This window comes from Sceloporus occidentalis, unplaced genomic scaffold (assembly GCF_023333645.1).
Source record: "Sceloporus occidentalis isolate IW3139 unplaced genomic scaffold, rSceOcc1.0.p SCAF_10, whole genome shotgun sequence".
Lineage (NCBI taxonomy): Eukaryota > Metazoa > Chordata > Lepidosauria > Squamata > Phrynosomatidae > Sceloporus > Sceloporus occidentalis.
In genome coordinates, this window is record NW_028316990.1 from 27,521,625 (window position 1) to 27,548,798 (window position 27,174).

Below are 27,174 nucleotides of genomic sequence, written 5' to 3' on the forward strand. Positions count from 1 at the left end.
TGGCGAAGTCAGTGGGGGAAAAAGATGAGAAGACAGGGGGAGAGGAAGGTTTGAGTAGTGTATTGAAGCAGGAGAACAAACGCTGTGGACGCCTCTCATTAGCGCAGATCAGCGATTTAAAATAGTTCTGTTTTGCCATAGACAGAGCGCGTGAAAAAGATAAAAGGATGAATTTATAATGAATGAAATCGGCCGGTTCCCTAGACTTTTTCCAAAGATGTTCGGCCACTCGAGAGCAGGACCAGAGGTACCTGATAGTGGGAGTGAGCCAGGGCTGAGGCCTAGTCATGGGGGAAGACACACGTACAGATACAGGAGCAAAGCTGTCAAGAGTTGAAGAAAGGGTGGAATTAAATAAAGACGTTGCTGAATCAGCAGAGTCCCCAAGATCAAAAGAAGAGAGAGATTAATTCAAAGTCTGACTGAGATGGTCAGAGTTAACAGACTGAAGGTCGCGGAAATGGCGCTGGACAGTACGACAAGGAGGTGGGATATAAGTAAGAGTAAAAGAAATTAAATGATGGTCAGACAATGGAAAATCAGATGCCAGGTAGTCGGAAATGATGCACTTAGCAGCAAGAATTAGGTCGAGACAGTGACCAGAGGAATGGGTTGAGGAGTTAGAATGAGGCTGAAGGCCAAAAGAAGCAAACAGGGATCTAAGGCGAGATGAAGGATTGTTGGGACTGTCAAGGTGAATATTAAAGTCACCTAGGATTAGAGAAGGGACTGTATCAGATAGAAAAAACGTCAGCCAAGATTCAAAGTCAGATAGGAATTGGGTAGCAGAACCAGGAGGGTGATAGATGACAGCAACCCGAAGCTGTAAAGGAAAAAAGAGTCGAATACAGTGAGACTCGAATGAAGAGAAACAATAGCTGGGGGAGGGGGGGGGGGGAAGAAAAAACTTGAAACGGGCAGGAATTGGACAATAGTATACCGACCCCTCCTCCTCGACCCTCAGGGCGGCTTGTGTGAGTGAATGAGAGACCGCCAAAAGAAAGGGCAGCGGAGGTAGCAGTATCATGGGCCGGGAGCCAGGTTTCAGTAAGAGCGAGAAGGTTAAATGATCTAGAGAGAAAAAGATCATGGACAGCAGTCGCTTTCGGAGCAACAGAGCGACAGTTCCAGAGTGAACAGAGGAATGGAAGCTGGGAGATAGGAAGAGGTCGAATAGGGATCAGGTTAGGAGAGATGCGTGGAGCCATGGGAGGAAAGGATTTAGTAAGCAATAATCAAAAGAAGAAAATATAACAATGAGAAAAGTAGCAATATAATAGCCAACTGTACTTGGTAATATTGCCTAAATATCACAAGGCACAAGGGATTTAATAGAGAAGGAAGGGGTGGGATTGGAAGCCTTTGCTCAAGATCCCAGCTGCTGAGAGTGATGGAAGGAGAGGTGGCTGATGGATGCGGGGAAGGAAAGCTCTATCCTTTGAAGCAGGCCCGATAGATCCGACTCAATCTTCAGATGGATGTAGGAATGGGAGGTCCTTTACGCTGAGGGAGGCCTGGTGGATGAAAGTCACTCCTCAGATGGCTGCAGGGAGGACGGTCTAGAGGCAGTTGAAGGTGTGACTGGCTCTCTCGTCCTGAGGAAGGTTCCACTGCAGGCAGGGAGGACAATCTAGAGGCAGTTGAAGGTGTGACTGGCTCTCTCGTCCTGAGGAAGGTTCCAGTGCAGGCAGGGAGGACGGTCTAGAGGCAGTTGAAGGTGTGACTGGCTCTCTCGTCCTGAGGAAGGTTCCACTGCAGGCAGGGAGGACGGTCTAGAGGCAGTTGAAGGTGTGACTGGCTCTCTCGTCCTGAGGAAGGTTCCACTGCAGGCAGGGAGGACGGTCTAGAGGCAGTTGAAGGTGTGACTGGCTCTCTCGTCCTGAGGAAGGTTCCACTGCAGGCAGGGAGGACGGTCTAGAGGCAGTTGAAGGTGTGACTGGCTCTCTCGTCCTGAGGAAGGTTCCACTGCAGGCAGGGAGGACGGTCTAGAGGCAGTTGAAGGTGTGACTGGCTGTCTCGTCCTGAGGAAGGTTCCACTGCAGGCAGGGAGGACGGTCTAGAGGCAGTTGAAGGTGTGACTGGCTGTCTCGTCCTGTGGAAGGTTCCACTGCAGGCAGGGAGGACGGTCTAGAGGCAGTTGAAGGTGTGACTGGCTGTCTCGTCCTGTGGAAGGTTCCACTGCAGGCAGGGAGGACGGTCTAGAGGCAGTTGAAGGTGTGGCTGGCTGTCTCGTCCTGTGGAAGGTTCCACTGCAGGCAGGGAGGACGGTCTAGAGGCAGTTGAAGGTGTGGCTGGCTGTCTCGTCCTGTGGAAGGTTCCACTGCAGGCAGGGAGGACGGTCTAGAGGCAGTTGAAGGTGTGGCTGGCTCTCTCGTCCTGTGGAAGGTTCCACTGCAGGCAGGGAGGACGGTCTAGAGGCAGTTGAAGGTGTGACTGGCTCTCTCGTCCTGTGGAAGGTTCCACTGCAGGCAGGGAGGACGGTCTAGAGGCAGTTGAAGGTGTGACTGGCTCTCTCGTCCTGTGGAAGGTTCCACTGCAGGCAGGGAGGACGGTCTAGAGGCAGTTGAAGGTGTGACTGGCTCTCTCGTCCTGTGGAAGGTTCCACTGCAGGCAGGGAGGACGGTCTAGAGGCAGTTGAAGGTGTGACTGGCTGTCTCGTCCTGTGGAAGGTTCCACTGCAGGCAGGGAGGACGGTCTAGAGGCAGTTGAAGGTGTGACTGGCTGTCTCGTCCTGTGGAAGGTTCCACTGCAGGCAGGGAGGACGGTCTAGAGGCAGTTGAAGGTGTGACTGGCTCTCTCGTCCTGTGGAAGGTTCCACTGCAGGCAGGGAGGACGGTCTAGAGGCAGTTGAAGGTGTGACTGGCTCTCTCGTCCTGTGGAAGGTTCCACTGCAGGCAGGGAGGACGGTCTAGAGGCAGTTGAAGGTGTGACTGGCTGTCTCGTCCTGTGGAAGGTTCCACTGCAGGCAGGGAGGACGGTCTAGAGGCAGTTGAAGGTGTGACTGGCTCTCTCGTCCTGAGGAAGGTTCCACTGCAGGCAGGGAGGACGGTCTAGAGGCAGTTGAAGGTGTGACTGGCTCTCTCGTCCTGAGGAAGGTTCCACTGCAGGCAGGGAGGACGGTCTAGAGGCAGTTGAAGGTGTGACTGGCTCTCTCGTCCTGTGGAAGGTTCCACTGCAGGCAGGGAGGACGGTCTAGAGGCAGTTGAAGGTGTGACTGGCTCTCTCGTCCTGAGGAAGGTTCCACTGCAGGCAGGGAGGACGGTCTAGAGGCAGTTGAAGGTGTGACTGGCTCTCTCGTCCTGAGGAAGGTTCCACTGCAGGCAGGGAGGACGGTCTAGAGGCAGTTGAAGGTGTGACTGGCTCTCTCGTCCTGAGGAAGGTTCCACTGCAGGCAGGGAGGACGGTCTAGAGGCAGTTGAAGGTGTGACTGGCTCTCTCGTCCTGAGGAAGGTTCCACTGCAGGCAGGGAGGACGGTCTAGAGGCAGTTGAAGGTGTGACTGGCTCTCTCGTCCTGAGGAAGGTTCCACTGCAGGCAGGGAGGACGGTCTAGAGGCAGTTGAAGGTGTGACTGGCTCTCTCGTCCTGAGGAAGGTTCCACTGCAGGCAGGGAGGACGGTCTAGAGGCAGTTGAAGGTGTGACTGGCTGTCTCGTCCTGAGGAAGGTTCCACTGCAGGCAGGGAGGACGGTCTAGAGGCAGTTGAAGGTGTGACTGGCTGTCTCGTCCTGTGGAAGGTTCCACTGCAGGCAGGGAGGACGGTCTAGAGGCAGTTGAAGGTGTGACTGGCTCTCTCGTCCTGAGGAAGGTTCCACTGCAGTCAGGGAGGACGGTCTAGAGGCAGTTGAAGGTGTGACTGGCTCTCTCGTCCTGTGGAAGGTTCCACTGCAGGCAGGGAGGACGGTCTAGAGGCAGTTGAAGGTGTGACTGGCTCTCTCGTCCTGAGGAAGGTTCCACTGCAGGCAGGGAGGACGGTCTAGAGGCAGTTGAAGGTGTGACTGGCTCTCTCGTCCTGAGGAAGGTTCCACTGCAGGCAGGGAGGACGGTCTAGAGGCAGTTGAAGGTGTGACTGGCTCTCTCGTCCTGTGGAAGGTTCCACTGCAGGCAGGGAGGACGGTCTAGAGGCAGTTGAAGGTGTGACTGGCTCTCTCGTCCTGTGGAAGGTTCCACTGCAGGCAGGGAGGACGGTCTAGAGGCAGTTGAAGGTGTGACTGGCTCTCTCGTCCTGAGGAAGATTCCACTGCAGGCAGGGAGGACGGTCTAGAGGCAGTTGAAGGTGTGACTGGCTCTCTCGTCCTGAGGAAGATTCCACTGCAGGCAGGGAGGACGGTCTAGAGGCAGTTGAAGGTGTGACTGGCTCTCTCGTCCTGAGGAAGATTCCACTGCAGGCAGGGAGGACGGTTTAGAGGCAGTTGAAGGTGTTAATTGCTGCAATAATGTTAATGTTATTTTACTGGTTTATTTTACACTGCTCTGAGACCTTGGATAAAGAGAAGGTTATAAATGTTTAAATAAATAAATAGGACAATAGCTTCAAATTTCTTGCTTCTTCATTCTTCTTCAAATTTCAAATCTTTCCTCAGAGAGATTGAAAACAGCTGATTCCACTGCTTCAAGAAGTGCTGAGAATTTCCCCAAAAGAAATATAGCTTACTCAAGAATACATGAAGAGTAAGTACTGTATATACTCATGTATTTATGTTAAAAAATTGACCCAAAAACCTGAGTCGATTTATCCACGGGTCAATGTAAGTACTGTACTTGTGTATTTCCATCTCCTGTTAAAAAGCAAGAGTTTAATCTGCCCAGGAAACATTGACCTGTCCAGGAAAGCAGGCAAACAGCTGATAAGACCAACTCAGTTCCCAAACAAACAGTGCAAAGCAAGTCCAGAAGCACAAGAGGTATTACCAAGATGATTTGTCCAGATGTCCGAGGTCCAGAGTATCAGATAGCCAGGTTGATAAGGCAGTCCAAGGTCAAGGGTTCTAGAGAGTCAAGACGGGTCAGCAGTCCAAGAAGCAAGGTTTCAGTCCAAAGAGCAATGGAGCCAGAAACAGAGTACTTTCCCCATGAAAGTCAGATAATCACTGGCAACTAGACCAACATTCTACAGCTGCTTATATGCATCTGATTGCCAGCATGTTTCTGATACAGCCTCTGTGTCCTTCAAAGGCACTTCCTTTCAGCTATACGCTGACTAAAGGTAGGCACACTTCTTTGATCCTCCTCCATGTCCAAAGACTCTGCCACATGCAGACTTGGCTGCTGAACCTCCTGAGAAGCCACAGACTCTGCTGGAGCAGAGCTAGAGCTAGACACAGGCTCCACAGCTGCAGGCTCAGGTCCCAGAGGCTGTGGCTCATCCTCTGAGTCCTCCTCCATGCTGGGCATGACTCTTTTACTCTCTCATCCATTCAACCTTTAGTATTAGTAGAAATAGTTATGCCTGTTGTAATTTTGTAACTTCTTTGGCATTGTTTTCTTTTGCTTCGACCTTTACATGTTTCATTACATGCCCATAAGTTTTACCCTCGACTTATCCACGGGTCATATCAAAATCCATAATTTTGACCCCAGAATCTGCCCTCAACTTGTACATGAGGTCAACTTATAGTCAAGTACTACTAGCTCAGTTTATTCAGCAAAGTAAGATTTCACCCCAAAACTCTTTAAAACTCCACTTTAGAGGCATTCCTGATTGTTTAATGACATTTTTACTTTGGTAGCATGAAAAAATATAAATTATTTTTCTTCACTGTGTACTTGGGCTGTATTTATTGGTTCCAGAGGAGCCATAGCATTAGGCAGAGTGACCCACCTAATTCAGGTTGTAAATGCATGGAGGGAGGGCAGAAGTCATTCTCTCTCTGCTTGCCAAGTATTTATCTTAATTAAAAACAGAAATGCATGTGCCACACAGCCTATAAACAAGTAGAGTGGTCCCTTGGTATCATAGAATCATAGAGTTGGAAGAGACCACAGGATTATCTAGTCTAATTTCCTGCCATGCAAGAATACACAATCAAAGCACTCCCAACAGATGACTATCCAGTCTTTGCTTAAAAACTTCCAAAGAAGGAGACTCCACCACTCTCCCAGACAGCATATTCCACTGTCAAACAGCTCTTACTGTCAGGAAGTTCTTAAAGTTGAGGTGGAATCTATTTTTCTGTAGTGTGAATCCATTGCTCCGAGTCCTATTCTCTGGAGCTGCAGAAAACAAGCTTGCCCATATGACATCTCTTCAAATATTTAAAAATGGCCATTATGTCACCCTTTAATCTTCTTTTTTCCAGGCTAAACATAACAGCTCCCTAAATCACTCCTCATAGGTCATGATTTCTGGACCTTTCACCATTTTGATCTCCCTCCTCCAGCATATCAATATCTCTCTTGAATTGTGGTACCCATAACTGTACAGGAGCTCCATGGATATCAAAATCTGTGGATGCTCAAGTCCCACTATATACAATGGGATAGTATAATGGTCCCCATTTATATATAATGGAAAAATCAAGCTTTGCTTTTTGTAATTTTTAAAAATACATATTTTCAAGCCATGCATGGCTGAATCCATATATACAGAATCTGTGAATATGGAGAGCCAACTGTGTGGTACAGTCAGGCATGGTGTGTGTGTGTGTGCAGAGCAGGGTGCTTACCATTTACCAATGTTGAAGTAAGCTTCAACAGTCGTTCCATTTGACTTCTGTGTGGAGAAGGGAGGTAACTGCTATTTTCTTCTGCTTCAAGGAGAAAATTGTCTCAGGTCAGTCCAGTTTGAATGTTTTGTTCAGTAGCTATGCCATTTGGATTGCCTAGGCTTTGCCAACAGAGAACTTATCCTTGTGTTGTGATGAGTCCCTGAACATAGCTTGGAAAAGGAGTTGATCAGTCACACTGATTGGGAGATTTTGTGGGTTGTAACCCTCTCCAAGCCAAGTATGCTTTCGTTATCCTGCCTTCGACTCTCCTGGATATCTTTACTGGTGGAACACTAGTTAATCATGCCATGTTCCACTGATGTATTCTGTATTGCCCCACTAACATCCCTGTAATGCTTCACCATACCATATGAATATTATGTTCCCCCATGTGCAGTGAATCCTCCACAGAATCATATATGGCATATAAGGCAGCAGAACCTGAGTATAGAATATAATTGATGTTTTTTGTAATGCTGTAATGTATAATCCATAAAACCAATCTTTCTTTTTATTCTATAAAGATCTACTAAGAGAGATGGTTACAGACCCTCAGATGTGGGAACAGCAGAACTGGTGGAAGAAGGCAAAGGACAAATAACTGGAAGGGTAACTTTAAGGCTCTGAATAAAATGATAAGAAGTTATGAGACATTCTCTCTCTTTCCCATCACAAATCTATAACAATGTGTTCATGACATTTTAGATTGCAAATTCCTTAAGCAGTAGCTAGTGTAATAATTGGCCGGAGAGTACAGGAGCTGGAATCTTATCTAAAAAGCACCTGAAGGGAAATATAGATCATACGTGAGACGCCTTTGGCGTTTCAAATATTTTGGACATCAGCTCTCATTGATCCCAGCTGACCAATTGTGAAGGGTCATGTGATTTGAACTCCAGTGACATCTGGAGAAAAGAACAGGTGGATTGAAACAAGCTAATTGGGCTTCTTTGGGCAAATCACATTCTCTCAGCCTCAGAGGAAGGCAAAGGCAACCCTGCCTGAACAAATCTTGCCAAGAAAACCTTGTGGTAAAGTCACCTTATGGTATCCATAAACAGGAAACAACTTGAAAGCATATAGCAACAACAGACTATCCCAGCTATGCTAGATAATGCAGACGGGAGCTGTAGGCCGGAACATTGGGAAGTCCAGAGTTTTTCCACCCACAGTGTAAATAATATTGGTTAAATGGGAAAGAACATGATGTGATATAAAGTAACTTCCACTGTATGTTATTTGGCCAAGACTATGCTGGGAGGGATGAAAAAGATAGAGGGTCATACATCAGTGCAGAGTTATTCTTTGAACTAGAATTCAGAGTCCTTCAGCCAGCATAGCCTTTGGGAGTTGTAGTCCAAAAAAGTAATTTTTCCAAATGGCCCAGTAGCACATCCTTAGCATGCAGAATGTCTCAGGTTCAGTTCCTAGTATTTTCCATTTTTTATCAAGTAACGGGGAAATCACTCTTTGCCAGAGATGCTTGAGTACATTTTGTAAATCAAAGCAGACAGCACAGGGCTAAAGGACCAAATAGGCTGACACAGCTTGTTCCCCTATCTTTGCCCATCTAATCCATCTTTTCCTCTTGGTCTTTTTTTTTTTGGACTAGGCTAAGACTTCCATATATCTGAGCTACTTGGGAGTGACTGGGTCTCTCATCTGGGCCTACATCATCCTTTTGTTCACTTTCCAGCAAGTTGCCTCATTTTGCCGTGGCTACTGGCTCAGCCTGTGGGCTAATGACCCTATTGTCAATGGAACCCAGCAACATACTGAGCTCCGTGTCAGTGTCTTCTTTTTCTTGGGATTTGCTCAAGGTTTGTACCACCACTTCACTCACCTCAAATTGTCTCTTTCTCCTTTTCCCTCTGTCCTTTTCTAGGCTGGTTTTCTTGTGGAGAACATTTTTCTCCCAGCAGGCAACTGTCTGTACTGCTAGCCAGATACTACTTGGTATGTCTTATATGGGGAGGAAGTGGGACACCACATGAGGATACCAGTATAAAGCTCTCAAGCATGTGAAATAAAGATTGCTCCACACTTTGTCATTAGTTTATTTATCAGGTTGGCTCCTTTCTTATGGTTTTTTGAACCTTTTTGGAAATGCAGTTTGTTTTGTTTGCTGGTTGACTAGACTGTATATTTTTATTTTGTCATGCTACAGTTATTATATTGGTTTTTTTATACTATTATTTACATGATCCTGGAACGTCTTGTGGGTAAAAGGCTGTTTATGTGTTTTTTTTCTTTTCATAATTTTTAATATTTATAATCTCTTCTAGCCATCTTAGAGTTCATGATAAAAGGAAGACCATTATTCTGGGCCAAAAAGTAATGCCTCATTTTGTGTTACAGCCCTTGGAAAGTTTGGGTCAATAGCCACAGTGTTCTTGGCTGGGACAGTGGCATCCCACAAATTCTTCCAGCAGCTGCTATGGGACGTTGTCTGGTCTCCAATGGCATTCTTTGAACAGACACCCAGTGGTAACCTCCTCAACCGCTTCTCCAAAGAAATGGATGCCATTGATTCCATCATCCCAGAGAAACTGAAGTCTCTGCTTGGTTTCCTTTTTAATCTGTTGGAGATATACATTGTGATCATTGTGGCTACACCAATAGCTGTGGTGGCGATAGTTCCTCTGACAATCTTGTATGTTGTGTTCCAGGTAGGAATACAGCCCATTCTACCACTTCAGTATCCTACTATTTTAAAAAAATTAGAATTAAACCCTATTAAACAAAGGCAAACTGAAATAAGCAAATCTTTAAAATCTTCCTAAAGATCAAAAGAAGGGGATATGCATGTTTTTGGAGAGAGGGCATTTCAAAGATGGGTGCTACCACTAGAAGGCCCTGTCCTTTGTACACACCATTGGTTTTTCTGGCAAGCCAAAGAAGGATCTCTAATGCTTAAGGTTGAGGATCTCTTCAGCAGAGATTTCATCGGCTGAGATTCCAGCTGCTTTCAGCAACTCAAGTGAGGAAGCAAAGGCATGGGGAAGAATATTAGTGACAAGTGGTGCACCAAGGATACCAGCCCAAGATTTGACTTCAGGAACATGGAAAGCAGTCCTGCAGCCAGAGTACCAAAAAGATGAGCAACTAGAAAGGATTGATAGTCAGACCAAAACAGTCCTTCTCCTCAGGTGCTTTCTCAAATTGTTGAAGGATAAGTGGCACTCTTGTGTAGTCATTGATTTTTTTAGGAGAGTGAAGATGGGAGTCTCTGGCTTTCCCTGTTCAGTGGAAGAATCCAGGGGAGTCAGTGGATAAGATCAAGACCAGGAACTGACATCACCATTTTCTTGCTGAATGTGAGAGTTCCCATTTCTGTAACATGACAGTTGGCAAGGTCTTACAGTGGCAGGTGGCCCTTCAGATCCCGCATCACTTCGGTGGCATCCACACTGTAGAAATTATTCAGTTTGACACCATTTTGACCGCCATGGCTCAGTGTTACATAAACCTGGGAACTGTAGTTTGTTTTGGGATCAGAGCTCTCTTGCAGAGAAGGCTAAATAGCCCACAAAACTATATAGTTGGCCCTCCACATCCAGGGGCTTGACATTTGCAGTTTTGGTTATTCGCGAATGTTAAACCCCAAACCCCTCCCACCCTGGAAAGGCTTGAGAGAAGCATCTTCTCTTTCCAGGGTGGGAGGGGCCAAAGTGCTCCTCTGCCCTGAACCTCCCCACACAAGGTGGAAAGGCTTGGGAGAAGTGTCTTCAAAGTTGGAACAATGGATTTGAAAAGAGACTAATTGAGACAAGGTAATATAAAAAGGCTTTATCTATAAATGTTTAAAATGGTAAACGATATTTCTTCAACACGGAGAAATGTAAGGTATTGCACTTAGGGCGGAAAAATAAAATGCACAGATATAGGATGGGTGACACCTGGCTGAATGAAACTACGTGTGAAAGGGATCTAGGAGTCCAAGTAGACCACAAGTTGAACATGAGTGAACAGTGTGATGTGGCAGCTAAAAAGGCCAATGCAATTTTAGGCTGCATCAATAAAAGTATAGTGTCTAGATCAAGAGAAGTAATAGTGCCACTGTATTCTGCTTTGGTCAGGCCCCACCTAGAATATTGTGTCCAGTTCTGGGCGCCACAATTCAGAAAGGACATTGAGAAACTGGAGCGTGTCCAAAGGAGGGCGACAAAAATGGTGAAGGGTCTGGAAACCATGCCCTATGAGGAACGACTTAGGGAGCTGGGGATGTTTAGCCTGGAGAAAAGAAGGTTAAGAGGTGATGTGATGGCCCTGTTTAAATATTTGAAAGGATGTCATGTTGAAGAGGGAGCAAGCTTGTTTTCTGCTGCTCCAGAGAACAGGACCCGGAACAATGGATGCAAGCTACAGGAAAAGAGATTCCACCTGAACATTAGGAGGAACTTCCTGACAGTAAGGGCTGTTCGACAGTGGAATGCACTCCCTCGGAGTGTAGTGGAGTCTCCTTCCTTGGAGGTCTTTAAACAGAGGCTGGATGGCCATCTGTCAGGGATGCTTTGATTTGGATTTCCTGCATGGCAGGGGGTTGGACTGGATGGCCCTAGTGGTTTCTTCCAACTCTACGATTCTATGATTCTATATGCAACAGAATCATACAAAACCCATATATACAAAAGATACAAAATAAACCATAGAAGTAATGGCAAACATAATAACAAATAGCAAATAATAATACCAATTATATAATACAATCAAATAGCACAAGTATAATGCAACAGAAAAGAAGGCTAAGAATAGAGTGAGCAAAAGAGGGAGAGAGGAAGGTTCACTACAAAGCTAGCCTTAAGGCTCAAAAGTTGATTAGAGCTATGCATATACAGCTATAGGTCATCTGTGTTCTCAAAGTAGCTCTCCATTAACTCTGTAATGGTTATTAGCCCTATAATGGCTCAAGTGTAGAGCTTGTTACTGTTCCAACATTCAAAGCCTTTGCAGGGCAGGAGGAGTCAGAGGAAGGGAGTGCTCCGATCCCCAGAAATAGCTGCTGCAGGGGGAATTATTTATGGTTTTTGCACATTTGCAGGGGTCTTGTTCCTCTAACCTCTGAGAATGTGGAGGGCCGACTGTAATTCCCAGCATTTCATAGCACTGAGCTATGGTTAAAGTGGTGCTACGGTTAAAGTAGTTAAAGTGACAAACTGGATTTTTTCTGCAGTGTGGATGCACCAGTCGTTAAAGATCTCATTCTGTCACATGTACCCATTAGTGCCACCTTCTTAAATCCCTGAGATAAGAATGGATTCTCAATTTAAACTGTCTCTCCTTTTTTTTTGGTGGTCTCTCAATCCCCCCTCCTCCCCAAAGAGCTTCTTCATTGCCACTTCATGCCAACTGAAACGCCTGGAAACTGCAAGCCGTTCACCCATTTATTCTAACATTTCTGAGACTTTTCAAGGGCTCAGCATCATCCGTGCATACAAAGCCCAGCAGCGTTTTATTTTGCAAAATGATTTCAATGTGAATGAAAACCAACGAGCATCTTTCCCTGCTGTGGTGGCTGACAGGTATAATATGACAACTTCAGTGAATAGGGTGCCTCTATTCCTCACCTGCCCTGCTTCACAGAATAGTTGTTAGGATAGAATGGGGAAGAGGAGAGCCATGTAAGCTCCTTAAGCCCATTGTAGTTAAGGTGGGGCAGAAGGGTAGCTAGTAAAATAAAATGAAGTTGTCTGTGGGGGGAGAGAGAATAGTGAATTAAGCCATCCTTTATTCTGATACAACAGGGCGCTTGATATATTTTATTTGTGAGTTGCTTTGGATCTGATTTTATCCTTAAAGGGTGGAGTGTAAATGCTTGCTTACATAAAATAAAGGAAATGTGTTTTTTAAAAAATGTAATTAAATGAGAATAAGATTCGCAAGTAAGGTCTTACTTTCTATTTTGTTATTCCAGATGGCTTGCCACAAACATAGAATTCTTAGGGAATAGCATCGTCCTGTTTGCAACTTTGCTTGCTGTGATAAGCAAGCAAAGCCTCAGTCCAGGGCTTGTGGGGTTTTCCATTTCCTGTGCTCTGCAGGTAATCCCCCCAAATAGTAGCAACATTCTTACTAAGGCCCAGATCCAATGGTGTACTAGTCAGTATTCAGGACTAGTGAAATTAAAACTCTTTCCCCACCAACTCCCACAGCAGCCTCAACTGTGTGGGACCAAACCTGCAGAATAGCAACAGCAAGCAAATACCTTTCTATACCACTTATCAATACACTTAAGCACTCCATAAGCAGTTTACATTGTGTAAGCCAATTGCTTCCAACAAGCTGGGTACTCATTTTAGTGATCTACTGAAGGCTGCAAGGTTGCAGGGACCTTGGAGTCCCTAGGATCGAACTCACAACCTTATGGCTGTGAATAACTGCAGTTACTAGCATTTAATCACTGCACCACCAGGACTCCCTGGTGAGCTTGCTTTGTGCTGGGTTTGTCCTGGACAAAACAGGGGGGGGGGGGACCCACGGATTCTAATTCAGTGGGTGGAGTACCCACTTCGCATACTGAAAAATTGTAGTCCCTGGCATCTACTGGGTCAGGTAAAGGGGCTGTTTTGGGGGGTAGGGGTTGTTTTGGGGTTTTCTTTTTTTTTCATTTATAGCTATTCTGTGTCCCTCAGACCCACTGCAGTTTCCACACTGATAGAATCAATTTCTAGATCATGACATACCATTTATTCCATTGCCCTTTTCCATATTTCCATACTTTATATTGTATTGTGATTTCTGTCATGAAGATCTAAAGCTGCCTTAAACTGTGTTAATCTATTAGGTCATCTAGCCCAGTATCCCCTGTTCTGACAGCTCTTTGCTAGATGTCTTTCCAATCATGCACTGCCTGGTCCTTTTTGAAATGTATTCTTGTGGGTTTAGAAACACCTGGCCTTGTCAGCTGACAGATTAGTTCCTGTGCTTCTCTTTTCTTTCGGCTAGATAACAGGCATTTTGAACTGGATGGTGCGTGCTTTGGCAGAGATGGACAACAACATTGTGTCTGTAGAGAGAGTGAAAGATTATTCACAGACACTCAAAGAAGTAAGTGCTGGATAAGGGAAGAATGATCTACCTGTATCAATTTCTTTCACATTTGAATTTACTTTGATTGAGAGTTCAGTGGGAAGTCAGTTCGAAATGCAATTCGAATTCATGTAAATTTGCTGAACTAGCAAATTCATGTGAATGCGTTCTGGCCCCACTTTCTTTTCATTCAAAATTAAGAAAAAATATATATCTAGCACTGTGTGATATCGTAGTAGGGCCAGAAGAAATTCTTCAACTGATCCATGAGCTAAAGTGCTGAAGCTAACAGGTTTAAATTCTGTAATCATCACAGTAATGCATTGGCTCTTTTCCACTTGCTTCTTTTAAGTTGAGCTGGAATCTGCCATTTTGAATTTGAGGTGCTGTTGTGTCTTTCTAGGCTCCTTGGACTTCAGACAATAAGCTTCAATATGAGAACTGGCCTACAGAAGGAAATATTGAATTTCGAGGATATAGCTTACGCTATAGGTCAGACTTAGAGTTTGCACTGAAGAATGTCAGCATACAGATCAATGGACCAAAAAAGGTAATGCATAAAATAAGAAAATAAGAGCTGAAGCTGTTCTTGTTGTTAAGTCTACTTCAGCTTAGCTAGTCGAAGATAATTTCACTGCACAAGCTGAAGAACAAGATGGTTCTCCCTCCCGTTTCTGTACAAAAACCATGTGGACTGACAGTTGGTGAAACTGTATTCTCCAATGGATCTGAAACCAGCAGTTAGTTGAGAAGGTGCAGGACTGAATTCATGGAACCAGAAAGGAATTGCCAAGAAGCCAATTCCGCTATCCCCTTCATACCACCAGAATCTGATGCCTCAGTCTACCTCATGCTGGGACTGTCCTTGAGCCCTGCTGAGTCAAACCAAAATCCTATCTAAACCAGCAATTCTATTCCTCAATCACAGTGGCTATACGAAGCCTATAAGCTGGACACAAAGGCAACACTCTCCTACTCACAATGTTCAGAAACACTGCTCTGGATTAGGAGCCATAGATATGCTCTGTGAATTTGTCTGTTTCCCTTTTGAAGCCCTCTAAGCTTAGGGTCATCCACACACCTTGTGGCAGCAAATTTTCAAGTCTGAAAGGGCCTTGTGTATGTCAGGCACACACAATATAAAAAGAAGCTGCATTTTTTTTTCTGGAATACACTTTTATTGCAGTAATATCCACAACATGACAGAGTAGAGTTGTCTTTTTCATCTTCAGTACTTTTACACTGGAGATCTCAGTGCTCAGAACTGGAGTGCTCTAACTATTGCTGAACTCTGAGATCTCCAGTAAAGCCTAGCCTACAAATAACAGAGGTGTCCCACATTTCTTGGGGTCTTTTTTATCTGAAGAAAAGGAGAATTTTTTCAAGGCTCATAGCCTGAGTTTCAGTCTGTTATAACAAAAGAGTCATGCAGAACCTTAAAAATAAGAAAAACAATTAATTATAGTTTTCATAGATTAATGATTTTATGGATTTTTGGTGCTGTGATATAAAAAAGCCTTATGGTTGTCTCATGGTAACAGAAGGAGCTGTAATTTTACAGCAGTGTTGGCAATACTAGGCAGCTGATGTGGGGGGTAGGCAGCAGCAGCAGACACCTTGGCATTCTTCTGGAGCTTCTCTATCGGATGACAGAGCATCTGCTATCAAGCACAACCCTGCTCCTTAAACTGGTCTGTTGCTATCCCACCAGCAGTACTGAAGAAGCCCCCTTTCCCCCTAGGTTGGCATAGCTGGAAGGACAGGTGCTGGGAAATCTTCTCTTGCAATGGGCCTTCTGAGACTAGTGGAAGCTGCTGAAGGAGAGATCTTGATTGATGGAATCAACATTGCCCAAATTGGTCTGCATGAACTGAGAAGCAAGGTTACAATTATCCCTCAGGTAGGAGATCAGCTTCTAAAGGCAATGATCAATAGGTGAATAGGATGTACTAAAAATTCCGCAGGGCAGAGCAGTGCCATTTCACAATGCCAGCCAGTCAGACATGCCTGCATCCATGATACATCAGGAAGAAACTCTGCTAGAACATGGCCACATAGCCTGAAAAACCCACAAAAAACTATGGATGCCGGCCATGAAAGCCTTTGACTTTACATCCATGATACTCCATTCCAATCCCTCTGCTACCTGGTACCCACTCCCCATTATTTATTTATTTATTTGTCAACATTTGTGGCCACTGTGCCCTACAACACACTCAGTTTTCATTTGGCTGTTGTGAGGTCTCTTCCTCGCTGCTTTCAGATTATTTCTAAAAGTTTCTGTTTTGTTTTTTGGAATGTTTGCAATTGTTTTTGAAAGTTTGTTTTTTGGAATGTTTACCCAAGCCTATGATAGGTCTTCTTGAGTGTTGTTGCTTTGGCTGTAGAGGCAACAGTACGAACAGCCTTAACATCAGAAACAGAGGGAATAATGCAGATTTCGAGAGATGGACAATCTCTCCAAGTCTCTCCTTGAATGGGCTTGAGATTTCACCTCAAGGTTTTTCTTCCCCGAATCAGGAAATCTTTGAAGTTGATCTGAGTGGCATGGAAAACTTGCTGCCATACCGCACCCCCTGCCTGTCTGAACTGCCTTTCTGCTTCCCCCAACTTCTACAATACTTGCTCTTTCTGCCTTGTTTAGCACTAGGGGAGCAGTAGCTGCAAGCTTTCCTGAAGGAATGTCCCCTGCTACCAGTATACAGCAGAGACCATCTTTCAGATAGGACATGTCACAAGGAGAGAGAGAGAGAAAAAAGGATAAATCTCCCCAACCATCACTACTACTGCTGCTGATACTAAAACTCTTAGAAATTGCTCTGCCAGCATGACCACTAGTCATGCTGACTGGTAGATTTTCAGAGCTGTTGTCTAAAAAAGTAACTTTTCCCAACTCTGGTCTGATAATTATTAGAACTGGTTTCTAAGATGCCATCTGTGAGTTTCCCCAAAAGCTTAGTTCTAATTTGAGGTCACCCAACTGTGTGTGTGTGTGTGAGTGAGAGAGAGAGTACTGCTTCAGACTGCAAGGAGGCCTTACCACCCTTTCTTTCGTTCGTTCTTTCCTTCTTTCAAAAAACAATTCTGTCCTCAGAGAAATTTTTGAGAAGGCGGGTCCCAAATGGGAAATGGTTAGTGTTCATTTAGCCTGTGTGCATGAAGTGGAATACAGTGGATGTGACAGTTGTCAACAGAGAGGATTGCTACAGATATTTGCAAAATTCATAGAACATTACAGCACAGACTAAAATTGGTTACTGTGCTTGGAAGATATAGTTATTAGCCAAAGAAGCTGCAATTAATTCTTCCACATCTAAGTACTTCAGGAAAGAATGGGCTTTTCTTCTTACTCACTGCATAGCTGTGAGAGTTGCTATTGGTAGGGTCAGGATCTTTGTATAGCTGCTTCCAAGTATGAGAGTTTCCTTTGACTAGCTATTTGCAAACCCTGTATAAGACCCTGCTTTCAGGTGTGGTGTTAAGACCATATTTCTCATGAATTAGGGCCCTTCAAAAATAGGAAAAATGCTGGGCTTTTTTGCTAAGAAACAATTGCTGTATGCATTAGTCATCAAAAAATCTTCTTTAACACCAGCAGCTTTGTCTTATCATACATGACACAGCCCAGACTCAGGCTGACCTCAGTGAGAAGGAGCCTACAGAAGCCCTAATCGGGTGTTTTTAATATAAGGGTTAAGTAAATATTCAAGGAGAGGAATGCATGGGACCTGCCCCTGCCATTATCCTTTTGCTTGAACGAAAGAAGAGAACCTGTGGAAGCTCTCCACATAAGCCACAACCTTGGAAACCAGGGCCTAGAATCACATAGACCCAAAATGCATGGGCCAAATAAAGTGACTTCTGGCTGCTTTGGGTGCATGGCGTTTCAATGATGGATGCTCCCAAAACAGCCAGAAGCCATGCTGGCTCAAAGAACCAGATGCAAAAGGAGTCTATTTGAAACGACTCCTGACTGGAATGGTTTGGGACTGCAGGTGGCGGCCCACTTTGGGAATAGGCCATACGGTCCCCATGGTCCTGGTCCGATCGCAGCCGGAACGGCCAGAAGACTCTCTTTAACAGCCGTCTGCTTCACCCCATAGAGAGTCATTATGCATAAATTGCCTCTTCCACTTTATTCTTATTACTTTTCATATAAGCAAAGTGACAATGGAAGGGGACAGAATTAGTGAGCTTCCTATCCATGTCTTTACTTGAGTCTCATATAAAACAGCCCATTTGGGCTTGTCTCTTACATTTTCCCCACTTTGCTTAGGATCCTGTTTTGTTTTCCGGGTCTCTGAGAATGAATGTTGATCCCTTGAATGAACACTCTGATGAAGACATCTGGACCGCTTTGGAACTGATGCTGCTGAAGGGCTTTATTCTGGATCTCCCTGATCAGTTGTCCTATGAGTGTTCTGAAAGAGGTGGAAATCTGAGGTATCCAAAACAGAGAGTAGGAAAAGAAATGCTCTTCTTCATATTTGAGATTATAGGCTGATCAAGAGGCTCATTTATGTGTCAGTTTCTCATTGGTCTCCCCACCCTTCCCAGAATGAATCTACCTTTATAGCATTATTATTGTTGCTGTTGTTGACCATCATCTAAAGATACAGTATTGCATTAAACAGATTTTCCGCCAAACAATCATATAATCCAGTATGTCAATTTAAAAAGCAATAAAACACAGTACATACTTCTGGGAAAGTTTCCCCTGGCAACAGCCTGTCCATAAATGCAAGGTCTTTATCCAAGGCCCTCCTTTGGGTGTTTCCATCATTTGAAATTAGAAGAAGGCATTTTGGTTTGTGGTACCCTGATTTCTGAACTCTCACTGCTGAGATGCTCTCCTGACAACTATCTTGTCTTGCTAGATTTTGATCGTGCAAGGGTCATTCTGTTTAAGGGAGGTGGTGTGGTACAAAAACAAAACATAACTTATTATTATATACTATAAAATTCCTAATGTTCCTAACTGTTCCTGACTGTTGGTTGAGCTGAAACCATCCGAGACCTTATAATGGCAAGCAAAGGTTGTTCTGTGTTGTCTAGGACCATGGTTCCCAACTTTTGTTCTTTTAGCTATTTTGGTCTTCAGCTCCTAGAAGTTCCAGTCAGTGTAACTAATTGCCAGGTCTTCTGGGAAGGATCAAAGGCTAAGCCTAGGAGACTGAGCAACTGACAGAGACTCGTGCTCAGTGTCTCAGGATAATGATAAGATTAACGTCCTCCAGACATGAGAGACTGGGAGAAATTAATGTCCTTGTTATTTAGGGAAAGTGGCCTGAATCTCACCCTCATTTGAGGTCATGTCATCATCTATGTCAATGATAAGGTCAACCTGATATTTTCATCTGCAGCTCCTGTTTCCCTTACTCTCTGCCATGCTGTCTGGGGCTTTTGGGGAAAGGGAACTCCAAAATACATGGAAGAGCAAATTATCATTGTTGTTGTTGTTGTTGTTATATTTATTTACATCCCTCCCTTTCCCAAAACTGGGACTCAGGAAGGGTTACAATTTAAAAAAACCAGTACAGTTAAAAGCATACAAAATAGTACATTAAAACAGCATTGCATTACTACAATATTATAACAATAAAATAAGTTTAAAGAAGATAAAAATGTTTATCTTTAGAACAATATAACACCCCAACCTGTTCTTTAACAAATTTCTGTTTTGAATGCCTATCTGAACAGGAAGGCCTTCGCCTGCCGGTAGAAGGCCAGCAAGGAAAGGATCATTCTGGCCTCCCTGGGAAGGGAGTTCCACAGTCTAGGAGCAGCAACCAAGAAGGCCCTCTCTTGTGTCCCCACCAACCATGCTTGTGATGGTGGTGAGAAAGAGAGCAGGGCCTGAGGATCTCAGAGCCTGCACCGGCTCATACAGGGAGATATGATCTGCATTTTAGCCTGGCCCTGAGCCATAGAAGGCTTTATAGTTCATAAACAGCCAGTGGAGCTGTTTCAATGGGGGCATGGTGTGGTCCCTATAACCTGCCCCTGTTAACAGTCTGGCTGTAGCTTGTTGGACCAGCTGGAGTTTCTGAACACTCTTCAAAGGCAACCCATGTAGACTATGTTACAGTAGTCCAAACAGGATGTAACCAAGGCATGTATCACCATAGCCATATCCAACATCTCAAGGAACAGGGTCAGTTGGCGTACACACTTTAAATGTTCAAAAGCACTCCTGGTCACTGTAGAGGCCTGAGCCTCCAGGTTCAAAGCTGAGTCCAGGAGTACTCCAAAACTGTGAACCTGCATCTTCAGGGGGAGTGTAACCCCATCTAACACAGGCTGAATTCCTATTCCCTGATCTGCCTTCCAACTGGCCAGGAGCACCTCTGTCTTTTCTAAATTAAGTTCCAATTTGTTTGTCCTCATCCAGTCCATGAGTGATGACAGTCACTGGTTTAGGACCAGGACAGCCTCCTTGGATTGAGGTAGAAAGGAGTAGCAGAGCTGAGCGTCATCCACATATTGGTAGCACTGCATCCCAAAATCTATGTTAATGCAAAGCTTCTAAGCATTATTTTTCCTAGGTGGTTTTTTTTTCATTTTTAATTCTACTGTGATTTTTTTTTTGAGTCCTGCCTTTTACTTCTGTTAGCTGTGATGTTGATATATGTTGTGTTTTATGGACTGTTGTCAACAGCCCAAAGTGGCAGTATAGAAATGTATAAAATAAAGAAAGGCAGAGAAATATTCGGTCAAGTTGTTTTCCTAGGAGACAAAGATCCACCTCTTACTGTCCTCTAATCCATCCTCCAGTGTTGGCCAGCGGCAGCTCATCTGCCTGACACGAGCACTGCTTCAGAAACGCAAAATTATCTTTCTGGATGAGGCCACGGCAGCTTTGGATCTTGAAACAGATCTCCAGATTCAATCTACCATAAGGACTCAGTTTAGGAACTGCACAGTTCTTACAATAGCCCACCGCATCAGCACTCTTATGGACTGTGACAGGTAAGACTTTCTTAGCTTATAATTACTGCTGGTGCATTATGTCAGTCTCCTCCAACCTGATGCTGTCCAGATGTTTTGGACCACAGTTCCCATCATCCCAATTCACCATGGGAGCCATGGCAGAGGATGATGAGAGTTGTAACCCAGTACGAGGTGTTCACAATGGCTGCTCTCAGGTTGTGGAATTCTGCTTCAAAGGGAGACTACACTGTGTCCTCCTCAAATTGTCCTTCCATTGGTAGGCAAAGATCTTTTTGTTCAGGAAGGCTTTAAGCAGCTGTCTGAGTGCTGAGGAAGGCCTTTTTACCAGACAGATGCTATACCTCTTCATTTACATATTTTCAACATGCTTGTCAATTGTGTTTTAAGGGCAAGGGGAAAAGGCAGCCCAAGTCTAGAAGAGCAACCATATTTCTCTTTGCTTTGGCTGCAGCTGCAGGTGAGGTGGGCTGCTTCTTGCTCACCTGAGTCATCTCTCCCCTTTATCCCCACTGGCCAGTAAACCCAACTGCAGTTTGGGCACTCAGGCGTTTATCAGACGAGGTTTCTGCAGCTCAGATCTGGGGCTTCTGCAGATTGGGCCATTCACATTGACATGATAAGGAGAATGTATTTTCATACCTGGTAGCTTTAAATGTGAGCCCCTTCAGCGGGACTTGCGAACTGAATCCTTACTGACTCCTCATTTTGTGGCGATTTGGTGAGTTCGCTAAATAAGTGGATTGACACAATTCACATTGGGGTTCAGTTCGAACTCATTGCGAATTGGTCTGGTGTGGAATCCCAATCCTGAACACGATCGCAAGACCCCCAGGTTGCAAATCTCCCATGATGCCCTGCTGAAATGTGCCCCATTTACTTCCGGTGGCTCTTTTTGCTTTCAGGGCAACCGGGGCTCCATTGGAGCTCTCTCTCTGCTTCCCCCCTCTTCCCCGATGCAACTTCGGCAGAGCAGCCAGGCTAGCAGCGCTTTCTCCCTCTCTGCCTCTCTCTCTCTCACACACACATATCCCTGGCAGCCAAATTCAAAGGGATCCTGTGTCAGAGCCCCATTCATTTCATCCTCATGTACATCTATCCAAAGGATGTATACTAATGTTTGCAAAATAGATGTGAAGGAAATGAAACATGAGGATGGAGGGAGAGATGGAACTCCCAGAATTCCATAGCCTCGAGTCAAGGACCCCACAACAAACTCCAACTCCCATAATAATAATAATAATAATAATAATAATAATTTAGGTTACTAGTTGGCCAAGGCACCAGAACTCTCTGGCAGAGAAGGCTCAATGTCAATTTCATGCACATCTACATCCATCCTCCTGTCAATCTCAACATCTATCTCACACACATACACACATACACACACATACACTCATACACACACACACACACACATGTACACCAGAGCTCTCTGGCAGAGAAGGCTCAATGTCTCTGGACACTACAGTTCCCAGAATTCCATAGCACTGAGCCAGGATAGTTAAACTGGAGTTAAACTGGATTATCTCCCCAGTGTGGATGCAACCTAAGGGAAGGCAACTGAATGACAGGAGGATGGTTGTAGATAATATATAGATATAGATATAGCTCTTTAAGGGCTTTTGGACTTCAGCTCCCAGAATCCCAGGCTATTGGCCAACATGGCTGAGGCTTCTGGGAGCTGAAGTCCAGGATCCTTTAAAGGGCACAGTTTGGGGATCACTGGGATAGATATAGATGTGGATAAATTGGCTCAGGGCTGTGACACGGAAGACCCTTTGAATTTGGCTGCCAGGGAAGGGAAACTAGAAGGGAGGAAGAAAAAAGGGGCAGCTGTCATTCAGGTGAGGCTAGCATTCGCATGAAAGTGGAGCCTGGCTCCCTTCTTAGCCCCGGAAGTGCAAAGGTTCAGGATGCCTTCAGGGCCCCACTGAGCATGTGCAAGGGTCCCAATTCAAATAATTGAATCCCCCGTGGTATGCACCGGTGTGGAACTACAATTTGCACTCACTCCGCTTTCCCTGAATCTGCATCATGTGACTTCCTTCAATTCGATTCCTCCTCAATTCGGAAGGGCAACAGAAGAGCAACCAGGTATGAAAATACATTCTCCTTATCATGTCAATGCGAATGGCCCAATCTACAGAAGCCCCAGATCTGAGCTGCAGAAACCTCGTCTGATAAACGCCTCAGTCTGTAAAAGATTCACCATCACTGATCTATGCAGTTGAAAGTTTTGCTATAGTCTGTAAAACACATGCTGATCTTCTTTTGGAATTATTTGGTGTACTCCAGCAGCCATTGTATGTTTGCAGTGCATAATTTCGCTTGCATGGGAAATTAATGCTATGATCCTATAGTTGCTACAGTCTTTTGTGTCTCCTTTTTGTGAACTGAGATGTAAAACAAAATGCACTTAAACCCAGTTCAAATATTCAAGTTTATATTTGTGTCCTATAATTGGTCACCATGGCAACTTTGGAGTTTATCAGCCAAGGGGAACTGGAAGTATAATCCGATGGCAATCTGAACGCAATCATGGGGCTTAACATTATTGCATGATAACCCACTACACACAAATTCGGGCAATGGGAAGTCAGTCCAAACGCAATCATGAGTTTCACATTATTGCGTGATAGACTGCCACATGCAAATTCAGGCAATGGCATGCTATTTTTGGGCAATGGGGAGCCAGTTCGAATGCAATGCGTATTCACATAATTGCGCGAAACTGGCAACTTTAAGTGAATGCATTCTGGCCCCACTTTCTTTTCATTCGAATTTAAGAGAAATTCCTCCCGTTTGATAAACTCATTCGATTATTTGCTTTTTCAGCTGCAACAGACTAACACAGCTAATTCCCTCCTCCCCATGAAAATGTTATTTTAACTAATTTGTTCCTTGATAGCTTAAGGAAATGTTATGCTGAACTGGCTTTGCTGTGACCAGGAACATATCCTAATGTTGACATTTCTTTTAATGTTTTCAGGATTATAGTTATGGAAAGTGGTCAGGTGGCAGAATTTGACACTCCACTGAACTTAATATCCCGGAAGGGACTATTCTACAGAATGGCTGAAGAATCAGGGCTGGTGTGATGTCTGAACTCAAGGAATAAATTGTTGTTCAGAAAGATCAAAGCAAGAAATGAACCAGAACTCACTTGAAAAAAAGGTCTCTGCTGGGTCTGAAACAGCCCTGTTTGATGTCAATAAGATAGCAAAATTGCCCTCCCTTCTCCTCTATAGCAGTGCTTATCAAAGTGGTGGTCCCTGGAGGAGTTTCCAGAAAAGAAAGAAATTATTGTTATTGTTATTATTATAACTACATTTTCTTATATCCTACCTTTCTCCCCATGTAGGGACTCAAGGCGGTGAACAAAACTTAGAACAATACAATTTAAAAACAGTACAACATTAGATATAAATATAAAAAGTAAAAAAAATTAAGGAATTTTAAGAGTTAAAACAATTATGAACTAAAATGTATTGTATTAAAATACAAACCTTAAAATTTAAATTGGACATCATTTAAAAACCAGCCCTTATCAGCTTGAAAAGGCCTTGACAGCACAATAATGTCTTTATCTGCTTCTGAAAAGATAGCTTATAGATGGAGCCATCCTGGCCTGTCTAGGGAGGAGTTCCAAAGCTTGGGAAGAGCCACTGAGAAGGCCCTCTCTCTTGTTCCCACCAAACAAGCCTGAGACAGTGGTGGGACAAAGAGAAGGCCGTCTCTGGATGATCTCAACACTCTAGTGGGAGTGTTGTGTCTAGTGGGAGATACAATCCTTCAAATAACCTGGACCCAAGCTGTAAAGGGTTTTATAGGTCAAAACCAGCACTTTGAAATGTGCCAGGAAACAGGCCAGCAGCCATTGGAGCTCTTGCAACAAGGGAGTTGTATGCTCCCTATAGCCAGCTCCAGTTAACCTGGCTTCAGCTCTTTAGGCCAACTGAAGTTTCTACCCCATGTTGAGTGCACTACAGTAATCCAAACGGGATGTACCACCATGGCCAGATCTGACAATTATAGCCAACTATATAATGCCAGTCCCTGGAATGCTGAAAAAAATAATTTGTACATTAGATAGCTGAGAGGCACTGCCCTATAGGACTGAGTATCGAGGGATAAACCCCATCTCTTGTGGGAAGACAGTACCAATAATTGGTATGGAGGCGACAACCTGATTTGTTTGCTCTGTATGGCGCAAGATGATGGTACCACCAACAGGCCATCAGTATGGAGGCATCAGACACTTCTTCTGTTTGCTCTGTATGAAATACAAAGATGGTATTGATGGAAAAATCACATCGTCTGTTTGTCCTTATGGAGCAAAAAGATGGTATCAATGATCAACCCTTGATATAGAGCAGTAGTCCCCAAACTGTGTCCTTTAAGAACTTTTTTACTTCAGCTTTGTTGGCCAATAGTCTGAGATTCTGGGATCTGAAGTCCAAAATCCCTTAAAGAGCACAGTTTGGGGACCAGTCATATAGAGGGACCAACTTCATCTGATTCCTCTGTATGGAATGAAGATATGGTAGCCTCTGTGGGCCCTTAATATGTCTTCTCCAAAAGGAGTGTCAGGACAGTCTGTAGCCATTGGGTATGCTGACATGGTTTCTATCAGATGCTTCTCTTTGGTGTAAGCGTAGGCTGCCTGAGTGCCAATTGATCCAGTGAGTCCGTGGGTTGGAACTGAAGAGTATTGAGATGTGGTGTGGAACAAGAAGCTGATGATCTGTCAGACTGTTTCCTAACTGCCCAAGAAGCCTCTGATATGCTTTGCTCATACAGTAGAGTTGTTAACTTCACCTCTATATTACAATGGACCTATGCCAAGCCCAAAAGGCAAGGCAAGCAGCCATTTGGCTCTCGTATTTCACCAGAACTTACAGTACTACTTTTAAAGAGATCTGGGAGTCCAAGTAGACCACAAGTTCAACATGAGTCAACATTGTGATGCGGCACCTAAAAAGGCCAGTGTGATTCTTGGCTGCATTATTATTATTATTATTATTATTATTATTATTATTATTAACCTTTATTTATGAAGCGCTGTAAATTTACACAGCGCTGTACATGCAGTCTTTTTAGTTAGACGGTTCCCTGCCCTCGGGCTTACAATCTAAAAAGACATGACACAGAAGGAGAAGGGAGTGGTGGCGGGAAAGGGTAAGAGGTCCAGCAGTTCCTCTCTACCTCCGAGGCCTGGACCAAGGCAGATGGACTGGAGGGAGGACTTGGCTTCAAAATGGAAGGTTAATCTTCATCCAGGGAAAATACATACTCTCAAGTAAGATAATACATATACAATACATAGCAATACAGGAAATGGTTCGATAAACAGGCAACAAAAGAACATCAGATAGTAAGCGACAATTATGCAATGCCTGGGAAGGCTTCTCTGAACAGGATGGTTTTCAACTCCGTTTTGAAGCTAGTTAAAGAAGTGATGGCTCTTGCTCGTGGGGGAAGAAGGTTCCAGGAGTGAGGGGCAGCAAGTGAAAAGGGGCGAATCCGGGAGGGGGCAGAGGAAATCCTGGGCTGAGACAGGAACCCTTGACTACCAGAACGGAGGGCCCTGGTGGGAAGGTGAGGAGAAAGAAGGTCTGATAAGTAAGGAAGGGCCAGTCCATGGAGGGCTTTGAACGTTGACAGCAGGAGCTTGTACTGAATACGGAAAGGGAGGGGGAGCCAGTGAAGGGATGCCAACACAGGAGAGATGTGGTCAGAGCGGTGGGTGGAAGTGATAATGCGTGCAGCTGAATGCTGGACAGAGATTAAAGTACGGAGGTGAGAAAGAGGAAGCCCAGCCAGGAGGACATTACAGTAATCAAGTCGTGAGATCACTAGGGCATGGACCAGGATCTTGGCAGTAGAGGCAGAGAGATATGGTCAGATTTTGGCAATATTGTACAAAAAGAATCTACAAGTCTTGGCTGTGGTCTGGATCTGAGGGATACACGACAGAGAAGAATCAAAGATAAAACCAAGACTGCGGGCTTGCTGGACTGGTTGAATAGAAATGTTGTCCACAGAGACAGAAAAGGAGTGTTGAAGGGTGGTCTTAGGAGGAAAGACAAGAAGCTCCGTCTTGGACATGTTGAGCTTCAAACGCCGATGGCGCATCCACTGCGAGACAGCTGTGAGGCAAGACAAGACTTGCTGTTCAAGCCTTGGAGAAAGGTCAGGGGCAGAAAGATACAGCTGGGTGTCATCAGCATACAGATGGTAGGAAAAACCAAAAGAGCTGATGAGTTTTCCTAAGGACACTGTGTAGAGAGAAAACAGAAGGGGACCCAGAACAGAGCCCTGGGGAACTCCAACAGATAAGGGAACAGGAGAAGAAGTCTGACCCCCTGCAACTACTGCAAAAGATCTGCCAGACAAGTAAGATCTAAACCAGTTGAGAACAGAGTCTGAGAACCCAAGGTCAGAGAGTATGTCAACTAGGAGACAGTGATCAACGGTGTCGAAGGCTGCA

The 27,174-nt window shown here is 44.6% G+C and overlaps 1 protein-coding gene across 5 annotated transcripts in view; it reads left to right on the forward strand.

Annotated features, from left to right (window-relative positions):
* ABCC6 (ATP binding cassette subfamily C member 6) overlaps positions 1-25,712 on the forward strand; it is a 66,377-nt gene extending 40,665 nt beyond the window's left edge. For 3 of the 5 annotated variants that reach the window (XM_089476791.1, XM_089476792.1, XM_089476795.1), the window contains 12 exons: positions 4,581-4,668; positions 7,229-7,313; positions 8,317-8,524; positions 9,063-9,373; positions 12,027-12,226; positions 12,619-12,745; positions 13,650-13,751; positions 14,137-14,283; positions 15,475-15,633; positions 18,010-18,176; positions 20,508-20,702; positions 23,674-25,712. In XM_089476791.1, coding sequence (XP_089332917.1) covers positions 4,581-4,668; positions 7,229-7,313; positions 8,317-8,524; positions 9,063-9,373; positions 12,027-12,226; positions 12,619-12,745; positions 13,650-13,751; positions 14,137-14,283; positions 15,475-15,633; positions 18,010-18,176; positions 20,508-20,702; positions 23,674-23,782 — 1,898 coding nt within the window. In that variant the 3' untranslated portion in view covers positions 23,783-25,712. Of the gene's footprint in view, positions 1-4,580; positions 4,669-7,228; positions 7,314-8,316; positions 8,525-9,062; positions 9,374-12,026; positions 12,227-12,618; positions 12,746-13,649; positions 13,752-14,136; positions 14,284-15,474; positions 15,634-18,009; positions 18,177-20,507; positions 20,703-23,673 lie in introns of those variants that run through there. The other 2 variants (XM_089476794.1, XM_089476793.1) reach the window with 2 other exon arrangements.
* The last annotated feature ends 1,462 nt before the right edge of the window (positions 25,713-27,174 follow it).